At 38.5% G+C, this 21,456-nt stretch overlaps 1 protein-coding gene across 48 annotated transcripts in view; it reads right to left on the bottom strand.

Annotated features, from left to right (window-relative positions):
• Nucleotides 1-21,456, bottom strand: part of ANK3 (ankyrin 3) — a 541,984-nt gene that overhangs the window by 336,639 nt on the left and 183,889 nt on the right. For 46 of the 48 annotated variants that reach the window (XM_078345880.1, XM_078345884.1, XM_078345883.1 and 43 more), the window contains exon 1: nucleotides 20,201-20,713. The exons of the other annotated variants lie outside the window; for them this stretch is intronic. In XM_078345880.1, the coding sequence (XP_078202006.1) occupies nucleotides 20,201-20,314 (114 nt within the window). In that variant the 5' untranslated portion in view covers nucleotides 20,315-20,713. Of the gene's footprint in view, nucleotides 1-20,200; nucleotides 20,714-21,456 lie in introns of those variants that run through there. 48 annotated transcript variants of the gene reach the window in all.

Below are 21,456 nucleotides of genomic sequence, written 5' to 3'. Positions count from 1 at the left end.
TAAAATGAACACCTTTGGCTGCACATTTACATGAAAGCTGAGGGATTCTTTGTGCCACATGTCTCTGCTTCAGCACCACACTTTATTTACTAGGACATTACCATCAACAGTTTATTGTTATGAGATGAAAGTCAACATTGCCAAGAATGCAATTAAAAGCTCAACATTATTAAATTGCAAGTTCAAGCTAACATTCTGAGCTATTCATTCCTGTCATTTTCCCCATGCTGACAACAGGGACTATGGGACTTCCTAGTCCTATCAGAAGTAAATGACCCAGCTGTGGTCACAGCACAGAAGATGAGTCTAAGAAGGCCTCTTGCCTTACACTATATGTATGCCTCATTTTATGATAATTGAATATCTTATCAGATACAAGATACAATTATATAAAATATATACATAAATGTATATATAAATACAGTTATTGTAAAAAGATTTCTTTACATTGTTAAGTGTCATTGTATATTTTACAATCATTCCATCCAGGGAACTTCCTGTTTAATATAACTATCTATTTGAGCAGTAGATATATCTGTTTAATCTTAGAAGAAAATAACATGAACTGTGAAGTGTTCCCTCTCATTTTTGTCTACTTTGACTCTCATCTAAGATAAACTTTTATCACGTTAGATACCTGTTTATTTCTGCTAGAACTAGTAACTGCCAATACTGATACACAACTGCCAGGTTAATGAAATTAAACATACAGAGAGATTTACAAACACAAATTAACACAAACTATAAGAGGAAGAGTTAGAAAACAAATTAATCTCATGAATTTTGGGACAATGGCCTTCTTTACTGTCAATTTGAGCTTTAATATATTAAGGTAACATTTTTCATTAAAATATTATGTACATTTCACCAGAAGTATTTTATAAAGAGATCAGCCAAGTGCACTTTAATGTTCTTGCAAGAGTCTTTAAAATTCAGCTTCACATTTTAAACGATCTTTCAATAAAAGTGGCACATTTCAGAAAAATGAAATCTAGTCCATGTTGTTTAGCATCAGCTTGGCAACTTCTCAAAGCATGCTTACATCACAAGTGTAATCACGCCTATTTCTGTTCACAAACAGATTTGAAAGGAAAAACTATTCTCATATAAAATTATTTTTCAAAGTATTCCCTTTTTCATTTCTTTAAACTTCTGAAAATTGAACTTTTAATGCTATTACAGCATGTGAAAAAGAAATGGATTGTATTAAATTGGTCACACGGAACTTATTGTGGATGATTTTCTTCTACTTTTCTGTTTTTTAAAAGTCACTATGAATAGCATTGAAAAATTAATTTAAAAAGTAAAAATATATAAAAATCACCATTAAAATTTTGCTCTCAAAGTAGAAGAATACATTAAAATATGACACTGTTTTAAAGGCCTTATCATGAATCCAGCAAATACCTGTAGCACAGTAAATGGGAGAACAGGACAACAACATCACGGTTCTTACCATAAAGACTGTCATAGTCTAAATCTGAGAAGCCTTTTAACTAGCATTTCTAACATGCATCATGCCCAATGAATGACAGCTTAGACAAAAATCAGAGGCTTCAACACTTCTCAAAATTATTCAGTAATTATTCTCCAAGTTTCCAATTCATCAGCTTGGTGGATTTCTGTTTCAACTCTAGAACTTCAGTATTTGTGAGCTACCTCTGAAAACTCAAGCTAAACATCAACCTGAGATAACACTTCCTACTTTGCAAACATACTGTTAATAATTGAAAGTAAAGCAATGGGGGACATCAAGAGGAAAGGAAGGGGCATATCCTAAATAAATAGAAACCAATCCCTCTGCATTCCATTCTCAATACAAGGTGTCAGCATGTATTGGTTACAGATGCTCACACATGACATCTCTTACAGGTTCCTTTGGGATCCTTCCTTTCTCTTCCAACCACATCAGTAAATCATCATGCCCAATGAATGCCGCATCAATTCTCAAAGTGTTTCTACCTGTGCTCCTTATAATATCTGCCATCTCAGTTTTCAGGACTATTTCAATCTACGCATCTGTCTCATCCCTTTCCTCTACCCCTTCATAAGATCTCCAAAAGAAGACATACAAGTGGCCAAAAACAGAAAAAAACCAAGGATTGCTCCACATCACCAATCACCAGGAAAATGCAAATCAAAACCACAGTGAGATACCATCTTATGCCAGTCAGAATGGCTACTGTCAACAAGTCAAAAATATCAGATGTTGGTGAGGCTACACTTTATACATTCTCTATATCAACTGTAAGACTATTTTAAAGCTTCTGTCTCTCTTAATAGGCTGCCAGTTCCCAAGGGACTGGAAGCATGTTTTATTTCTCTTTGCACCCCTGCAGCACATAAATATTTGTTGAACTAAAATGTTGAAATGTTTTTGAATCAAAACATGTATGTTCCATATTCACTGCACCACAACAAATACTTACATGTTTTAGAATTTTGTTCTTTTTATGTCCTCCTTATGGGATAATTTTCCAGTCAAGATAATTCTAAATACTGGTTAGTATCTAAAGATTCAGTCCCTAAGAAACCAACTGTTTATTAAATTTGTTTGGTCTGAACTATATGAAAATCAGCTGTTCATAAATTTTAACATGTTACATAATTTGTTCCTTTCTGGTATCCAGTTGATATTAAAATATTTCCATCTGTTCTAGTGAATTTTAGTGAATACTTCTATGATAAAGAAGGTGAGAAAAGAAAGCAAAAACATAAATAGAAGGGCAGAAGCCAAGTGGAAGCAGAAAAAAGAGAAAGCAATGTAGGGCATAGGGTTGCTTCTTAATCAGTATTTAGAAAATAATTTTTAAGTATGAGGCATAAGGTAATGGGAAATACTACAATGGAAAACACAGAAGATAGAATATAAGAAGGAAAAAAGCTTTCACATCTTCATGATTCTACACCTTACTGCTGTTTATAAATGTTGCAGTATATTCACAAATCACTTAAATGCATTTATTTCAAAGCCAACCAAGAGATAAAACTAAAAGTTAAAGAAGAAGAATAAAATGTATGTGAAACAGAAACAAAGTTCCCATGAAAATGGTCTGAATGGGCTCTCAATTGCTTTCTCCTCAAAACAACTGTGACCTTGGCCCTTTTTTACCAATTGTGGCAACAACTGTAGACCTGCTACATCAATATATTTTGATCTGGACAATCCACACATCAAATACGGTGTCAATTCTAGTTATCTCATGATGGCTCAGAGGGGGCTTCAGGGGTATCATGACTGTCTGTCTTATGAAGACCGGCTAAAGAAACAGGGAGTGATAACTTGAAGAGAAGCAGCAGCACCAACATAGCACTATCTTCATCTATATATATAGCTGGCATATGGGTAGCCATGACAGGGTGCTAGATTTAGTCTCAGAATGAAAGAGGATGTTCTAACAATCAGAACAGTTCAGCAATGGGGGCTATTCAGAGGTAGGGCATTTCCAGTCGCATGCAATTCATAAGCAGAGACTGACAATGCATAGAGCTATTGTCAAGGAGAGGCTGGCTCTGCAGAGGCCCTGGCTCACTGACCTCAACAGTCCCTTCCATCGCTAAGATTCCTGGACTCTAGAGACTCTTTGGGAATTTTCCACACAACTCTGCCCTTCAAAACAGATGTATTTATATAAATCCTATAGGTTTAAATTCAGATGCCTACAGTAGCTCTTCTTTTTACTTAAAATAAATGAAATCATTCATTTACTCACTTTAATGAAGTGCCTGAATCATGTGTTTTCATCTGCAGCCCATAAAGTCATTAGAAATGCATTAAATATGATTTGAGTGATTGGTATAAAAATGGAGGCATGATAAAGAATTTCTTAACACAGTGTTTATTGTAAAGCAATTTAAAATTATGTTTGTCATTTCTATCATATAAATTTGAGTAAAAAGTGATTCTCTTGCACACACAGTATTTTAGTTACATAATTTTGTAGCACCCCGCCATCAAAATATTTTCTAACAAAACGATGGTAGGTTTTCTCTGACTGGGACAGGAAAAAGTGAAACTAGAATTAAATTAGAAAGTAGTAATGTTCTTGATGTCTATGTCCAATACCTCATCAGGTAGAAGGTGGCAACCAGGTGTGGGGAGAAGATTTTAATGTTCATCCCTTGGCTAAGGTAGTGTAGGTAGGGGAAAGTTAAAGTTGGAAATAATCAAAACAAGAACACAAATGAGTAAGAAACAAGAACCTGGGAGTTGAAGAGCCAGAGTGATAAAAGCAAGGGAAAAATTGGATCCTGGATGAGACTCTAAATAATGAAAGCAGGAGTTGGTGTACCCAAAGCTGAATTTTATGTATGTTCATGTAATCAATTCACCATATCAGGACATGGGGAAGAGTTCACTGTACTTAAACAGTGAGAAGATGGCAGAAAAGTTAGAATGGAGTAATGCCTGCTGATGACACTGGAAATTACAAAATTGGAAATGAACTCCTAGAGGAAGAATGGGGAATCTCGTAATCACAGATGGAAAGCAAGGCCACAGAAGGCAAGCAAGGCTGAGATGGTTTTAGAGACAGGTAACATGGAGGATCTATCCCTTGCTTTACAATTTGCCCACCACTTTGTACATGAATTCTAATATGCTCTTGGAGTGAGAGGCATGGCTGTCCTTCTTTTAGCAATGAAAGTGGAACCCTGGGAAACCTTTCAGTCCTGGGCAAACCAGGCCAGGTGCTTACACTAACCCCAGGTGAACCTGATGAAGCCTCTTTCTCACCAGTTGAGAGTCACTGGCCTAAAAGAATTGCACATGAGTTAATGAAGGCTGGAGGAAAAGTACAGAGCACTGGGCAGAGAGCTGTGTACCCACTATCATTTCTTCATTCAACAGGACAGAGTTAAGGGGGCTAGAAGAGGACACACTGTGATTCATGGTCCCACCCAGGGAACTTGTCCTGCAGTAGGAGCACCAGGGATACTCCTGGTGCTGGGAAGGACACTTAGGACCAGGGTGTCAGGGTCCTTGAGATAAAACAGTTAAGGAAAGGGGCTCCAGGTGCAACCTCAGGGGCCTTACCAATATTCCAAATCAAGACCTATGGCTTTCCATCAGATGTCTTCACAAAAACTATAATTTCATGTAGAGTATCTTAAGTTTCCTGACAGATACAAACAGTTGTAAAATAGTTAAGATGAAAGAAGTTCCTTCCAACTGGGTAAACTAGCGTTTCAGGAACAGCGGGAGACTGGAGATGAGCCTCAGCAGTTGGAAGGATTTGTATATATGAGATAGAAGGAGGGGTTGCAGGCAGACCAACACTAAGACCCACAGTGACAAAGTAGGGTATGCTCTGGGGATGGGAAAAGTAGAGTTATTCTGACCAGAACTAAGGTCAGCTAGTGGATTTGTGGGAAATGAGTTGGAAATGCCAGCTCTGGCTTGAGAATGGAGGACCTGGAATGCCATGTTAAAACAAAACAAAAACTCAGGAGAGCAGAAAACAGGAACGCTGTGTTTTAGGAAAACGATGACATGCTGTTGTCCTCTGCAGCATCTTTCACAACAGTTAAAATGAAAACAAACTGAATATAGAAAAAGAACAGATCAGTTGGTACTTCTGGGTACATTCATAAAGTAGAATGCAATAGAACCTTTAAAAATATATAGAAATATGTTGAAATGGACATATCTTCATTTTTTAATGTTCATAATATTTTTGGTGGGAAAATGAGGTTACAAAAAAGGAGGTACTATTATTATCTCATCTTCATTTGGGGAGAAAAGAAAAAATTTAAGAAGAAAGGAAAGAAGTGAAATATATACACACACACAAAAACATTGAAAAAAATCCATTTCAAAATGGAAACAGCTGTGATTCTCTGGGTGATCTTTGCCTCTCCGCTAGGTTTAACATAGTTTCTACAATGGACATCTATTTAGATGGTGATTAAAAATAAGTCCGAAGAATACACAGAATGCTCTGGTACGTTACAAGTGATCAAGCAGGGAGCACAAGGGGTACAACAGATACTAAATACTGTCAGGAGCTCTGAAAGCAGTTTTCTTTGGGTTGGTGGTTAATATTTAGCAAGAAAACCCATCAGTTGATGCATTTGCCTACTTCTAATTGTCCCTGAGAAACTGCGATGAGCGCTCTTATCAGAGTCACTAGAACTGAACTTGTGCTGAAGAATTTCCTCCAAGAGGTTTTTGCTCTGGGAGTCAAGCAGCACTGCCAGTGGGCAGCCTTTAGTGGGGACTCAAAGGTAAACCCATTAAGGCCTGCTTGGGTTGGGGGAAGGACTGGCTTATCACAATTTAGGAAATCTCCGAAGCAGATTGAGGCATGTCCACTGACCGTTCGAGTGCTGGTGAGGAAGCAGCTGGAGCGGCACTGGGTGATCTGGGGAAAACCACCGCACTTCCCTAGAACCCAAGCCTCCTGCCCACCTGTAATGCCTCCATAAACCGCATTTCTTCCTAATAGAAATTCGGCTCTGGTTTTAACTGTCCTTTCTGGGATACATATTCCCTACTTCCCCCAACATAAACACATACAGGTACTTATCATTTCCTTATTTATTTGCCCTCAGCTTGTAACTCACTTTAGCAAATTTACTTTGCCCATTTTAGCTGATGCCACTCACTAAATATGCTTAGCATAAAACAAACCCTCATTTCTTCCAGATGGACAAGGGAACGAAGAAAGGAGTGGGGAAGCGGGAGGAATTAACATTTGTTGAATCACTGCATTGAGATGCCACTTCATGTTCAATTTAATTTAGCCTTTGTAGTGTCTCTTCAAGGTAGGTGTTACTATGGATGAGGGCACAGGGGCTCGGAGAGCTTAAGCAACCAACTTCAGACTCCACAGAGAAGTAGTAGTAACTGTGTCAAGATTCAAACCCAAGCCGGTCTGCCTCAGCTGCCCATGCCCAGGCCCTATCTCTTATTCGACAGGGCTTCCAAAAAATCTGTTTTCCTATTACTTCAGAGATTCCTGGCAGCACTTTAAAAAACAGCCTGAATTAAGCTCTCTGCACAGGCACAATACAGATCATATTAATAATTTAGTTTCCACTAAAGCTGAAATGGAGGTCTAGGAAAACAGGTCAAAGCTGAGAATGCCAAATGAACATAAGAGTACTCTCCTTTCCTGCGCCACAACAGAATCCTAACTAATCCACCAGAAAGCAGCTAAAAACATAATGTCTATCAGATGCCAAATGGATGGCTATATAATTATTTGAATCTAATCCCACGGAAAATCCACTGAAACATATTATATAAAATCAAATTACAACCTGCCGCTGAAGACAAGGCTCTTCCATGGAGAGCTCAGAACAAGACCAGAACCTGGACTCACACACTCCACAGCAAGAGAACACTCATGCTAACGTAGACCGCGAGCATGACTCGAAAATCAAGACGAGTGCTTGCACTGGCCAGGCCATGACCCAGTCAGCAGAGTAAACATGCATTTGAAATGCATTCATGGTCACCCTCAAAGATGCAGTTTCAGCAAAGACAAGGCACACTCAAAATCTTTTGAAATGAATCAGACTGGAACTGAGGAGATCAGGATCACTAATTCTATAATAATGAAGACAAACGAATGTGTGCACTTCATCTGCCTGGATTCCTAGTATTAATATATTAACTGTATTTGCAATAAATGCAGATGGAATAAATGTGTATAACAAAGCCATTTATTTTTAGATGGCAAAGAATGGCTCCAGCTGAAGAAGCATAGTAAAACAGGGATTGTTAACAATGGCCATGCTTCAAAAGAAAGAAATTAATTACAGGCAGCACTTTCAAACATCAATATGGTTATCCTACTGTTACTTAAGGACAGGCAAATGTATTTTGAGTGTTGACAGAGCTAAGTAAACATACTCATCATGTTAGTGAATCCGGGTGCAGTAGCCAAGCCACTGCACAGAGGGACAGCAGGTCCTTGCAGAACAGGGGAGGAAGCAGCGAACAGTGAGGGGATTCAGTGACCTCAGATGCTGTGTCTCTTGCAGCGTGTCCTGTCTCCTTCACCCCTAACCAGCCAGGTAGCAGATATGTGGCCAGGATTTTAAAAACTGGACATTGTAGGGGGTTACTAGTAGAAAACAAAATGCATTGTTCAAGATTATGATTTTGACAAATGTTGCATCCCTAGACTATTGTAAATATACAGTGCCAATATCAATTATGATCTGTATGCACCTGATTCAAAAATAGCTCTGTGCTTTTGCAATAATATTTAACATCCCCATGTAACATCTGAAGTTAAAAACATAAAGCTTCAGTCATGCACCATTATTTAAAAAGCACTTTTTCGTTGGTTTTACTAAATAAAACAAATGAACAATAATGCTGGTGATGATGAGGGAGGGATAAAAATTACATGACATAAAAATCATTATATATAGAAAATAAAATAAAAATCAAAGTAAAAGGCTTCTCCAAATGCATGAATCTTATATGACTGGTGAATAATCTGCAAACAGAATAGTGAATAGGTGGGAGGGGCAGGGGGCCTTAGAGTCTGATAGCCATGGGTTCAAGGTCAGCCTCTGAATTTATCAGTAATAGTGATAAAAAGCAAGTTCTAATTCTTGATTTCCTCATCAGCAAAATGCGAATAATGCCTCCTTACTCAGAGGGTTGATTTAGCTGTTTCATGAGATGACAACCTTTGACACCAACCCATTATTTTTACTGTTAATTGAACTTAACTTTTGATAGCATGTTTCCTATCAATCCAAACTGAAGTTTGCTAGCAATGCCTAAAAGCATCTGTTTTTGACTCATCAAATTTTTGAGAACTTCAGTTTTTGCCAAGCCTCCTCCTCAAATTTAACTTTTTATTCATTTTTTCTATTGTCAAGGAGAAAAAAGTCCCCATCACTTCCTAAGGGCTATGAGAGTTTTCTATCCCGATAAGAAAAGAATGTGGTAAAGCCCAAGGTGATTGATTTCTAACATTTTGTCTATATCATCAGCTAAAGTATTTTTTTGGTGTTGGTGTTAATTTCTTACCATTCTACAAGTTGCATTTAATTTCTCATCTAAACTCTAAAAATTAGTCTGTTTTAAAGCACTGAGGGAGATATTTAAAGCCAGCTTTTACCACAGTTTTCTCATAAAAAATGATAAGCATAAAATGAAAGGCACTGGCAAATGTGGGCATAGACTCATTTCAAAAAGCAAAAAATTGACACTACGAGACTTAAAATATACTACAAAGCTATAGTAGCCAAAACAGCATGGTACTGGCATAAAAACAGACACATAGACCAATGAAACAGAATAGACAATGCAAGCATTAATCCACATATCTACAGCTAACTTATTTTTGATGAAGGTGCCAAGAACACTCATTGGAGAAAGAAGAGTTCCTTCAATAATTGGTGCTGGGAAAATTGTATATCCATATGCAAAAGGATAAAACTAGACTTTTACTTCTTACCCTACACAAAAATCAACTCAAAAGGGATCAAAGACCCAAATGTAAAACTTTAAATGATAAAACTGCTAGAAGAAAACATACAGGAAATGCTTTAGGAGATTGGTTTGGGAAAATATAAATAAGGCCTCAAAAGCACAGGGAAAAGAAGCAAAAAGAAACAAATTGGATTAAATCGAACTGAAAGCCCTCTGCACAGGAAAGGAAACAATCAACAGAGTGAAAAAAAAGCAACCTACAGAATGGGAGAAAATATTTGCATACTATTCAGCGGACAGGGGATTACTATCCAGCATATCCAAGTAGCTCAAACATTTCAACAGCAAAAATCCCACACAATCTGATTAAAAAATGGGCAAATTATCTGAACAGACATTTCTCAAAAGAAAACATAGAAATGGTCAACAAATACAAGAAAAATGCTAAGCATCACTACTCATCAAGCAAATGCAAATCAAAACCACAATGAGGTCTCATCTCACCCCAGTTAGGATTGCTATTATCTAAAAGACAATTTAAAGAAATACTGGCAAGAATGCAGAGAAAAGGGAAATTTTATACGCCGTTGGTGAGAATGTAAATTAGTACAGCCACCATAGAGAACAATATGGAGGTTCCGCAAGAAATTACACATAGAGCTACCATATAATTCAGCAATGCCACTACTGGGCATTTATGCAAAGGAAATAAAATCAGTATATCGAAGACATATCTGCACTCCTATGTTTCTTACAGCACTATGCCCAATAGCCAAGATATGGAATCAACCGAAGTATCCAGAAACAGATGAATGGATTTAAAAAAAGTATATGTATATACAATGAAATACTATTCAGCCATAAAAAGGAATGAAATCCTGTTATTTGCAGCAATGTGGGTAAAACTGGAGGACCTCATGTTAAGTGAAATAAGCCAGGAACAGAAAGTTACACACTGCATGTTCTCATTCATATGAGGAAACTAAAAAAAGTTGATCTCACAGAAGAAAAAAGAACAGAGAATACAAAAGGCTGGAAAGGGTAGGGGAAAAAAAGTATAGAGGAAAGATTTGTTAAGGATACAAAATTACAGCTAGATAAGGGGAGTAAATTTAGCATTCTATGTCACAGTGGTATGACTACAGTCAACAATATGTAGTTTCAAGTAGGCAGAGGATACCAAATGTGTCCAACAGTAAAAAAATGATAAAGGTTGGACACGATGAATATTGCTAATTATCTTGATCTGATCACTTTACATTATATTGAAACATCACTATGTACCTCATGAATATGTACAATTATTTGTCAATTTAAAAAAAATCAAAGAAATGTCCCCCAAATCAGATGCAGTGATTTTGCCACTCATCTTCAAAAATAAAAACATATTGGGAATTAACTATATTTATATTTCTTTATTTAGCATTAATAGGATTATGGTACTGTTAAAGTAGAATGCATTTCCAGTAAATGAAGTAAAAGTCATTTGAGGTTGAGTCAATTTATTTATTACATCCAGTAATATCAACCTCCTACTCTCTATGTCCTGTTCTGTAATGTCCTTTCGGGGGAAAGAGGTAAATCACAAAAAGGATTCGATATGAGTTTTCCTAGTGGGGAGAAATCCTTGCATGGCATTTCACAGTCCAGGAATGATTCATCTCATGGAACTCAGTATTCTGTAAAATGGTGCTCTCAGTTGAAATAGAGGCAATTCCAGGTGTGGAGAGGTGTGAAAAAAGCACAGGGCTGGAAATCAGGTCAGTCGGGGTTTGAGTTACAGCTTTACACTTACTAATTGTGCAATTTAGGCAAGTTTTTGAAACTTTCAGAGTATAATTTCCCTAATCTAGAAGATTGGAAAATAATACCCATGCCATGAGGATTCCATACAATGATCCATGTCATGTACCTGGTAGAATGCCTGGCCCAATGCAGTCCCTCAGTGAATTATAGCTCAACAAATAAAAGGACAGGTAAATTCTGCCTAATACACTTCTGCTATTGGATGTCTCACGGGGTGGGTAGACCTTCCTGGAACAATAAAAAACATCACAGAGGATCTATGATGAAAACATCTAAGGAAAGATGTCCAGGTTTCAGACTCAGTTCTGTTTGGTTTAAGGCGAGTGGGAGCAGATGAACACACTGATAATTCTAAATGGCAGTTATGGAAGTGGGCCAGTTTGGTCAGGTGAAGGTTAACTAGCTATATGTGACTGAAAAATTTAGAGGCTCTTGCAAATAGCAATCAGATCGCAGGGAGAAGGGAATCTGCTGATAAAGGAAGACAGCCAGTGGGCCACCTTAGGTTCAGAAAGCAGGTACAGCAGATAAGTCTACCTTGGTTAGATTATCCATTCCTCTTCCAGGACCCGTCTATCCTGAAACTAATGACACCTCTATCATGGACACTATTTAGACAGGGGGATAAATTGGTTGGTAATAAATCTTTCATTGTTTAAGTAATATTTTGTGTCCTCTCCATAATCACAATACATAAACTATATAATGAAGATTTCTTCATTTAACCCAAGTAGTCCTCTTTTTCCCTTTTAAAACATTTATGCTCAAATCTGAAAAATAAACTTATTTTGTTAAAAGAATCATTTGATACTTCCTCTATCTGTGCATATGGTTCTTAAGCTTTCTTTAATATCTACCTCAGCAATCATTTAACTACTGAGAGAAGCTAATTAGTACTAATGTTAATGAATGGAAAAATGTATTTAAAATATGAGTCTTCAGGAGTGTTTCTCAAAATGACAGATTTAACTCCCTGAGGGCTGTGGAAAGTTTGCAAAGAGCTAACTGAGGGATTTCAATGGTTGTTTGGAAATGATGGTCTATTAGTAAAACTTCATTCACCATATCAATTCAGCAAATAATTTTGAGTGCTTATAAGATATCAAAGTTGATAAAAACATTCCCTCTTTTTCTCAGTTCTTCAACCTCATTCTTGGCTACAAACCCTCAATGACATTTGAGAGCCTATACTTTAGGAGTAGAAGCTGGAGACTTGCTAAATACACTCTCTTTCTATGCAAGGAACCTGGCAAAATGCAGTTATTTGCAGTATCTCTACTCTTCACAACAACACATATGCAAAGAAAAAACAGTATCCCTGTTTGATCAACGTGGAAACTGAGGCCCAAAGAAATTTAGTTCCCGGCCACACAGTTAATTAGTAGCAGCTTCTCTGTGAACTCACGTTGAGCCCCAAGGCCCATTCTCTTTAATACCATGAGTTGTAATACTTAGCCCCAGATACTTCCCACATCTCTCCTTGTTGCTTGCCTGTTTATTAATGTTTCTAATCTTCCATTAAATAAACTTTACTATGTTTTCATACTTTCTTTCACTGTATAGATGTCTTACAAAATTGTACTTTATTAGGATAAAAGAATGATATTTATCTGATTGGCTCCAAGACCAGGTATTTCTGATTTCAGGTGTACCTTCACGGGATGTCACAAATGTTTCAGTGTCTCTGACTTCCAGTACCTAGAAAATCTTGAACTTCCTTTCTTCCAACCCTTTTATGTCTAGTTCTTGTCCCCATTTTTTACCCTGCAGTCCATACATCCTTCTTCTCCTATGATTATGATATTAGTACTTTTTTCCTAGGAAAAGCTGAGCTATACCCAGCAGATATGAATGGTAGTCTCTGATCTTCCCATTCTAATGAGATACATCTAAGTTCAAATAACACTGAGGATATGATCCTAACTAATCAAAAAGTCACCCATGACTGAGAAGTAATTTACAGGAACCAATTAAATCTGAACTGAAATCTATACATTTTATAAGCACCTCCCAAATTTGACAATAATGGACAATCCCATTTCATGACTCCACTTTGGGTCCATGAGAGCATGTAGCCAAGAAGGAGGCTGACGAACTGAGAAAAAGAGGGAATGTTTTTAACAACTTTGATACCTGGGTGAATGAAATAAGACGAGATAAAAATCTGACCTATATGTAAATAATTCAAGCTTGATGTCCTCTGCTTTGCTTTTAACTCTTCTACTTTTAATTTACATAATATAAACTAGAACACCCATTTGGGCAAAACTATAGCAAATTACTTATTTCTTGAAAGTAAAATTTGAATTATGTAACTGACAATATAATGTTGGATTTAGATATTCTCCCTCAATATTTAATCTATACCTTAATCTATATACATAAGCCAATGCGTTTATTGTTTTTTCAGTCAATGGATTCTACTTAAAAATTTTAAATGCAGGAGTACACTAACTTAAGTATGAAGGATTATACAAGGCTAGATTTTGTAGTTAAATTTAAATTATTTATTAAAATTTGAATTAGCAAATAATTTAACTCTTAACATCTCAAAAGTGATCATTTTTTTATTGACTTAAGAATTCACCCTGGATGTCTATTAATAAGACTCGCCCTTAAGAAAACCTCTCCTGTAGAGGTTTTGATGGCCCAAGCAAGAGACATAGAACCACACAGGCCTTGGTTCCAAGACCAGGTATTTCTGTGACCTGAGGCAAGATGCATAAACATACCTTGGCTTTGGTTAATGCCTCAGTACACTGGCTAACACGAAATAGTCACACTACAGTCCATTTATTCTTCTGTTCATTTGTCTGTACATTCTGAACAACAGCAGCAGCAACAACAACTAACACTATGGCTCTTACTTTGTGCCAAGCACCATTCTAATATGGACTCACTGAAATCCCATTACAACCCTATACTAAGCACATGCTACTATTACATCTGTTTTGCAGGTGAAGAGCCTGAGGCACAGAGAGACTAAATAACTTCCCCAAGGTCACACAGCTAATGGATACTGCCAAAATCTGAACTCAGACAATCTTACTCTACAGTTCATACTCTTAGTCATTACATGATACTGCCTCTCATCCATTCATTCACCACCCAGCAAGCCCCACTTTGTCTGTAATAGATAATTATACCATCTCCGGCCTCAAGGAGCTCATAGTCTGTTAGGTAAGACAGACACGTAAACACATAATTACGGTACAGAAGATCAAGTATGCTAATTGACCATGCTCCCTGGAGACCTGGAGTCCATATACTCGATGCAGCAGGGAACAGAGCAGGGTTCCTTGATCACATAAGGATCTACACAATCTTCTGCCATAAAAGTCCAGCTGCTGCAGTACAAAACCTTACTCATGCCTGGCATCTTAGATCAGGGTGTCATAGATACCTAGGTGACGAGGAATGGGGAAAGCCTATAAAATGTCAGGAAGCATTGAGCTTCTATAGCAAGAAATCAACAACACTATCCTTCATATTGTTAAAAACTCTGTTCTCAAACCCTTAAATCATTGCAGTTAACCTTAAAAGAGACTGCTAGCATCTCATTACAATAAACCCAGTGGTTAAATATGGATCCCCAAATCCTTTAAGTTCAAGTCTATGTCCACCACTCATGAACTATATGACCACAGGCAAGGCATTTTTTAAGCCTTCGTTTTACCTATGAAAATGAAGATGAAAATAAGGTGTGCCTCATAGGAAAGTCATAGGGAAGAAAAAGGAATAATGCATGGGAATCCCTCTGCACACCGCCTGACATAGAGCAGACATCTCACACACTGTTACGTTGTCATTACACAATGTGTCTCAGGATTTGAAATCCTTGTGTTGGTAATTTTCATTTCTGTCTTCCAAAAAAATTTAAAAAAAGAACCTCAAGAAAAAAACATTAAAATTTACTGCAGAGGGTAAGAAAAACAGACACTACAATACTGAGTTAGTTAGAGACACAAAGGCTGTCGTTTCAAGTTTCAAATGTCTAGAAAATCGCTTATCACTTAGAAGAATTTCTGAAACAAGCCCACTTTGATGTGTAGCTGTGTAAATATTAATGCCACATACTACACACCTTGTATGGCATAGTAGTTAAGAACACAAGCTAGAGACTTGGACTGCCCAAATTGGAATCCTAGCTCTACGACTATCTGACTAGGGTGAAAACTTTAGGCAACTAGATTCAAGGCTCAGCCTCAGTCTCCTTATCTGTAAGATGGGGATAATAAAAAAATACTTTCTCTTCTCACAGGATTATTATGTAGATTAAAGGAGCCTCCGCCTATAAAGCAATGTAATACCCTTCCTGGTGCAGAATAAGTGGTCAATAAATGGCCTGGGAGAAAAGACATGAATCCAGGACATTTAATTCTTCCTCTTCCCCTTCAAGCCAGGAACTTGGCAGTTATCCTAGAATCCGATCTCTCTCTCACATCCTGCCTACAATCCACTGCCAAGTTCTACTGAGTCTTCCCCTAAATATCTTTGGTATGCAACACCCCCTCTCCACTGGCATAGTCTCCGCCTTGGTTCACACTCAGCATTTCGTGCCTGGATCTCCATCAGAGCTTCCTGACTGCTCTCCCTGCTGCTGCTACAACACGGATGCTTGAGTGCCGGCTCTACCCCATAAAGCTCTTCACAGTCCTCTCTTCTACCACCGCCATTAAGGTCTCTCCCTGCTTTGAGCAGGATAATTTTTAACTACACAAGATAGACTATGAAGGTCTCCATGCTCGGGCCCCTGCCTACTTTTCCTGCCACACACTCAAGTTTTCTTTCCTCCAGGAATTCCAAAATACTGCTTGTTTCCCACACAGCCCAAGAGTCTCTCCCACTTCTATCACTTTGGGCATAAAACTCCTGTTCTTCTGCTTGACTACCTTGTTGACTCCTCCTTCAAGGCTCAGCTTCACTGAGATCCTTCTCTGAGCCCATCTGAGTCAAGTGAGGGTCTTTCTGTGAACTCCTGTGGTGTCTTCATTCCTTCTGGAGAGTGATTAATGGCTCTTATTTTTCTCCCTCCCTGCCTCTTCTGGGCGTTACCGTAGTGTTGCTACTATGTTTTGATTGGCTTTGTCTCCAATATTTGAGGCAATGCCTGATCCATAGAAGTCAGTTAATAAATGTTTACTGAATGAATACATGAAAGCAACAATAAAGCAATGAATATTTGTTCCTGTTCTGTCACTGATGAACTGTATAAGTTTGACATCAATATCAAAAAAGACGTTACTTTATCTCAGTATCTAGCACTGTGTCAGGTGCACATATATATAGAGAGAGATCTACCTACCTACCTACCTACCTATCTGATGAGAGCAAACTCTATAATGTTTCCTTTTTTTCCTATAAATTTCATTAGGTTGCCTCAAAGTTTTTTGACAGGACCTGGTAAATATATGCAAGCATACATTCATATACTAACAAAACTCACTTAGGGAACAAATTAGGGTCAGTTCTGGTAACATCCCTCACTGTTGAAATGTATTTTATAGTTTATGTGGGGGAGGGCACACCAGGCAGGTAACATGGTACCAGAAGCCAGCAATGACAGGGAATGTGCAAGGACTGTGACCTGATCCCGAGGGGAGCACCTGTGACTTCAGCCCCTCATGGCTTTATGGGAGGACAAGCCATCTACCAACCACCACCCATGGACCAGGGCCCTGCTGGGAGCAGGGTATATAAACAGCTCTTCTCTGCAACTAGCTCAGTCAGGGCAGGGATCCAGTAATAACCCACCCAAAGGCACTCTGACTGCTTTTGGCATGCCTCCCACTGGTTGGCAACCTAAGCAGCCCATGAGCAGAGAAGTGTGAAGGGAAAAATATATGGCAGGGAAGGGCAGTGGGAAAGAGCGGGTAAGGGGTGTTTATAAATGCACTGGTAAGCAACTTTTAAACTAGATACTCATTAAAACTTTTTTTCCCCAAGCCAGACAAATTAGTAATAAAAGAGTAAAGATTCATTTACCCAGATGCATTTCCTTTCAACGAATAAGATTTCCTTTTTCTTAACACTGCTTATGTCTAGAATAAAACACATCTTTATTAAAATTCAACTAATTATAAATTCCTAGAAGTTCTGTACTGTTTTTCTTTTTGGACTGGTAATCATGTATTCATGACTAACGTATTCAAAATAGACCAAATGTATAATTCACTGGGTTTAAAAAAAAATCGATGAAATGTGAATTCAATGTTAAGTCTACATGTGTATTATGATTTCACGATAACACATAGTGAGATCCCATACTATATGATTCTGTGTCATCAGATACAATTAAGAAAGCTTCATCTTTGGTCTTGCCCAAACTTGAACTGCAAGAATATCATGGACAAAATTCCTTATTTTATAAATTAGATACTCTAAGATTTTCCCAAGTTTTTCTATTTTATGATTTTTCACTATTATTTTTATGTAATTAAAGGATCCTGGCCAGGCACAGTGGCACATGTTTGTAATCCCAGTACCTTGGGAGGCCAAGGAGGGCAGATCACCTGGGGTCAGGTGTTTGAGACCAGCCTGGTCAACATGGCAAAACCCCATCTCTACTAAAAGTACAAAAATAAGCTGGATGTGGTAGCAGGTGTCTGTAATCACAGTCAGGAGGCTGGGGCAGGCAAATGGATTGAACCCGGGAGGCGGAGGTTGCAGTGAGCCAAGATCACACCACCACTGCACTCTAGCCTGGGTGACAGAGCAAGACTCCAGCTCAAAAAAAAAAAAAAGATTCTATAGGATATTTCTGCATATGGACAAGAGGAGCTATGTCCATAATAACCCACAAAATACTCAGAAGCAGCATTTTTGATTGACAAGAGATTTACAACAAGAAACCAAGTAGCCTACAGGCCTTCATTAGGATCTTAGAAAAAGGTGGGGAGAAAGAAAGTCAAAGTCGAAACAATTCACTTTGTAGGGAATGAGGGTCATACATGGCTATGCCACTGAAGGAAATCTAGAGTGTCTTCAAATTAATTCAGTCTTCACTTTATATATTACAAGTAGTCCATGAAATAATTTGACTATAAATATTGTGTCTTCCATAATATACTGTATCTTTGATAGAGAATATACTTATTTTACTATGTTAAGAAGTAACAAGTACAACAGCAATGAAAGTGTTATCCATGAGCCACGTTCAGGGTCTACTCTGTGAGTGTCCTGAGAACAAAACATTTAAAGCTACTTGGACATTTACAATAGCGATATTGATATTTCTCCATGTTCCCTTCTGGTTGCTAAGAGATTTACATTGGACAGACTCTGTTGTACTGCTAACAAAGCACTTTGGTCCACAAAGCATTTGCTAAGGCTCAGTGAGTCCAGAAACTCCCTTTGCCTCACCCCTTCCCTATTTTGCTTCCAAGTCAAACAGGGGCCTAGGCACGAAGGTGACAGATCTGTCATCGCTGCTACAGAAAACTGCTGTACGTAAACCTAGCTAACCTAACAACCCTAACATATAGTGTCAATATTAATATGACACTGTATCTTCACACAAATATATGTACCTTTTCCATGTTTCTTAGAAGCTAGTTTATCACGTTAGGGGTGGGTAGAGATGTATGGAGAGGGGGCAAGTGGTAGTGACCTACCCACAGAGAAACCTCACACAATAAAATTAGCCCAGAATCCAGCAAAGTATGGCAATTTCATAACAACTCTGCTGTGCAAGGCTTTGAAATACGCCTGCACACAGTTTCTTAACCCAAGTTCTTCTCTTTATGAAAATATATTCAAGAAGTTTATTTACAAGAATATCAAAGTAGGAACTAGCTATATTTAACATCATGCAGCAAAACAACTGCAGCTCTCCAGCTTCAATCTAAAGTCTGCGATGCAACAAAAGGCAGAGTCTTCTGTAGATCCTGGCTCTGAAGAAAATGGCAAAGGTACCAGAAATATTCACGGTCACTCCTGAAGAGAGGTACATATGGAAGATGAAAACTGCATGTCATTTAGAAAGCACATGCCTCACTGCTCAGAGCATATTAAGGATATCTTTCCCCTGGGATTTTTCACAAAGACACATTAAAATGCTTTGTGACCTGCCTTTCCTATTCAGATCACAGAGTTTTAGTCAATTTTTGTTAATTATCATGGAGGAAACATACTTTGGGGTCTTACTCCCGGGTCAGTACCTAGGAGTCATATTTAAGGGCAAACCCTCTTAGTACTCATGGGCTATGATAAACTACCACTGACCCAGACCATTCCTATTTTCCCCCTGCCTTGGAGTATCAGTAAGGAATCATCAATGTCCATACGTTGATCTAATACAATCAGTGTTGAAGGTTGCAGGTCCCTGGAATTCCTGCATTCAGGATAATCCCCCAGCAGGAAAAAACAAACCTCTGTGATTTCAGCTTTATTTAACAAAAGAAAGTTATTTCTGACAGCTTATTTCCATTGCACAACTTGACAAAAAGCACCTTGTAGAAAAAACAGGCAAAAGGGAAGAAAGAGGAAATAAAAGCGAAGCAGGAAATGACTTTTGTGCTACGTCTCTAAGGTCACAGATCTGCCTGGGAGACGCACGCATGTGACACAGTTCCAGCACAAAAGCTCTTTTTCCACGAGACAAACCTCTAAGAAGTACAAAGCCTGGCTCTCTGGCCTCTCCCTCTCCCTAAGTCACCGCAGTGCATTTAACCTTGACTGCGCTGTGAACAAACTACTTTTGTAACTCCTTCACAACACCTTTGCGTGTCATGGAAACAAGCCCATGCCTATCCTATGTAAAGTGAAGCACACTTTCCGCATAGCCCTGCAATCACCCCACTCCAGAAAACCTTGACTTGCCCATCCTAGGGCCATGGTCTGCCATAGGGTTTTATCATCTGTTTCCAATTTACACACCCAATTTACACTCTACCCAGCATGTAAAAATAGCCCTAAATGCTTCTAACAGATGCCAGGGGGAGATTAAAACAAAAAGAATCCAGGCAAGATATATGCTCTGGCATACATAGCTACCTTTTTCTTCCGATCCCGGGACCGTTTGCGGTGTTTCCTTTTTTTCTCAGGCTCTTCTTCAGCATTGATTTCTAAATCCCTGGTTTTCTTTAATTGTGAGGCTGCATGAGCCATAATGCATTTAAAAAGATCCTCTCAAGCACGCACGGCTTCCTCGTAAAAGGTGATATCCTCAGGCACCTTTAATCAGGCTTACAGCAGCATTCCAATCACTAGAGAGAAAGCCCTGACTAGAAGCAGGAAGACATTCACCATGAAAAGATGCTGGAGAAGCTGAAGCTTTTAAAAACCCCAACGACGGTGTCCGGACTTCATCCTACACCTTCCTCTACCTGAACCTTTACAGGAGAGTGCAGCCATCGTAATGCATTTACCGTAGTGAAGAAGACAGCTGGGACAGAGGAAGCTGTATTATGGCTGTATCCCCTGCCACCAGCTGGAAGTGTCTAAGTGATTCCTCGGAAGGGGGAATGCTGCAAAGGATGCTTCTCCAAAGGGGAAGAATCAAGAGTCACCACACATGCAGAAGCAGAAATCCAGCACTAATTCTGAAAACCTATTTTAGAATCCTTTGAAAAAAAGAAAAGGCTGCAATTTATACATCACCACTAGATCTACACTGAGAATAATTTAACCCCTGATAGAATGGAGCTGTTCCTACTTTAGTCCAACTGCTGATGGTGACAAAATACATAAAATAAGATTTCAAAAAACACACTAAATTTTGCTCTGGAGATCCTGACTGCATTACAGGGAAAACAATGCATGTATTGCCCGTCTCAACAGTCCATCCTTTATGCTGAACAACTATCAGCCTAAATGCATTTCGTGGAGAGGACTACAGAAGGGCTTACTGTCTTTTAAAAACAATATGCTGATTACAACACATCATACAGAAAGATGTGAGCATGTTGGTGTATGGAACAGATGCCTCATTCATAGGAGGTTCCCCAGGACTCTCCTCTCATGGGGTCTGGGGGTCAGGAATCTGCTCTGTAATCAGTGTGTCTGAGTCACTGAAATGCAGATTTGCTTTCATGTTAGGGTTTGCTTCAATCACCTTACTATTTTTGCCACCTGAGTTCTCAATGACTGCAGCCTCTGAATATTCATTATGTGAAGTGAAGCAGCAGCAATGCTCAAGGCCTGCTGGGGTGTCTTCTGCCAGGATGCACGCACTGGAAGAAATCTAATAAGTTAGGAGTCATTTGCACACATACTACACAGTATTCACAGTAAGAGCTTTAGCAAAACAC

This window comes from Callithrix jacchus, chromosome 12, assembly GCF_049354715.1.
Source record: "Callithrix jacchus isolate 240 chromosome 12, calJac240_pri, whole genome shotgun sequence".
Lineage (NCBI taxonomy): Eukaryota > Metazoa > Chordata > Mammalia > Primates > Cebidae > Callithrix > Callithrix jacchus.
The sequence above is the reverse complement of the archived record's forward strand: the minus strand, read 5'-3'. Positions and strand labels throughout refer to the sequence as shown.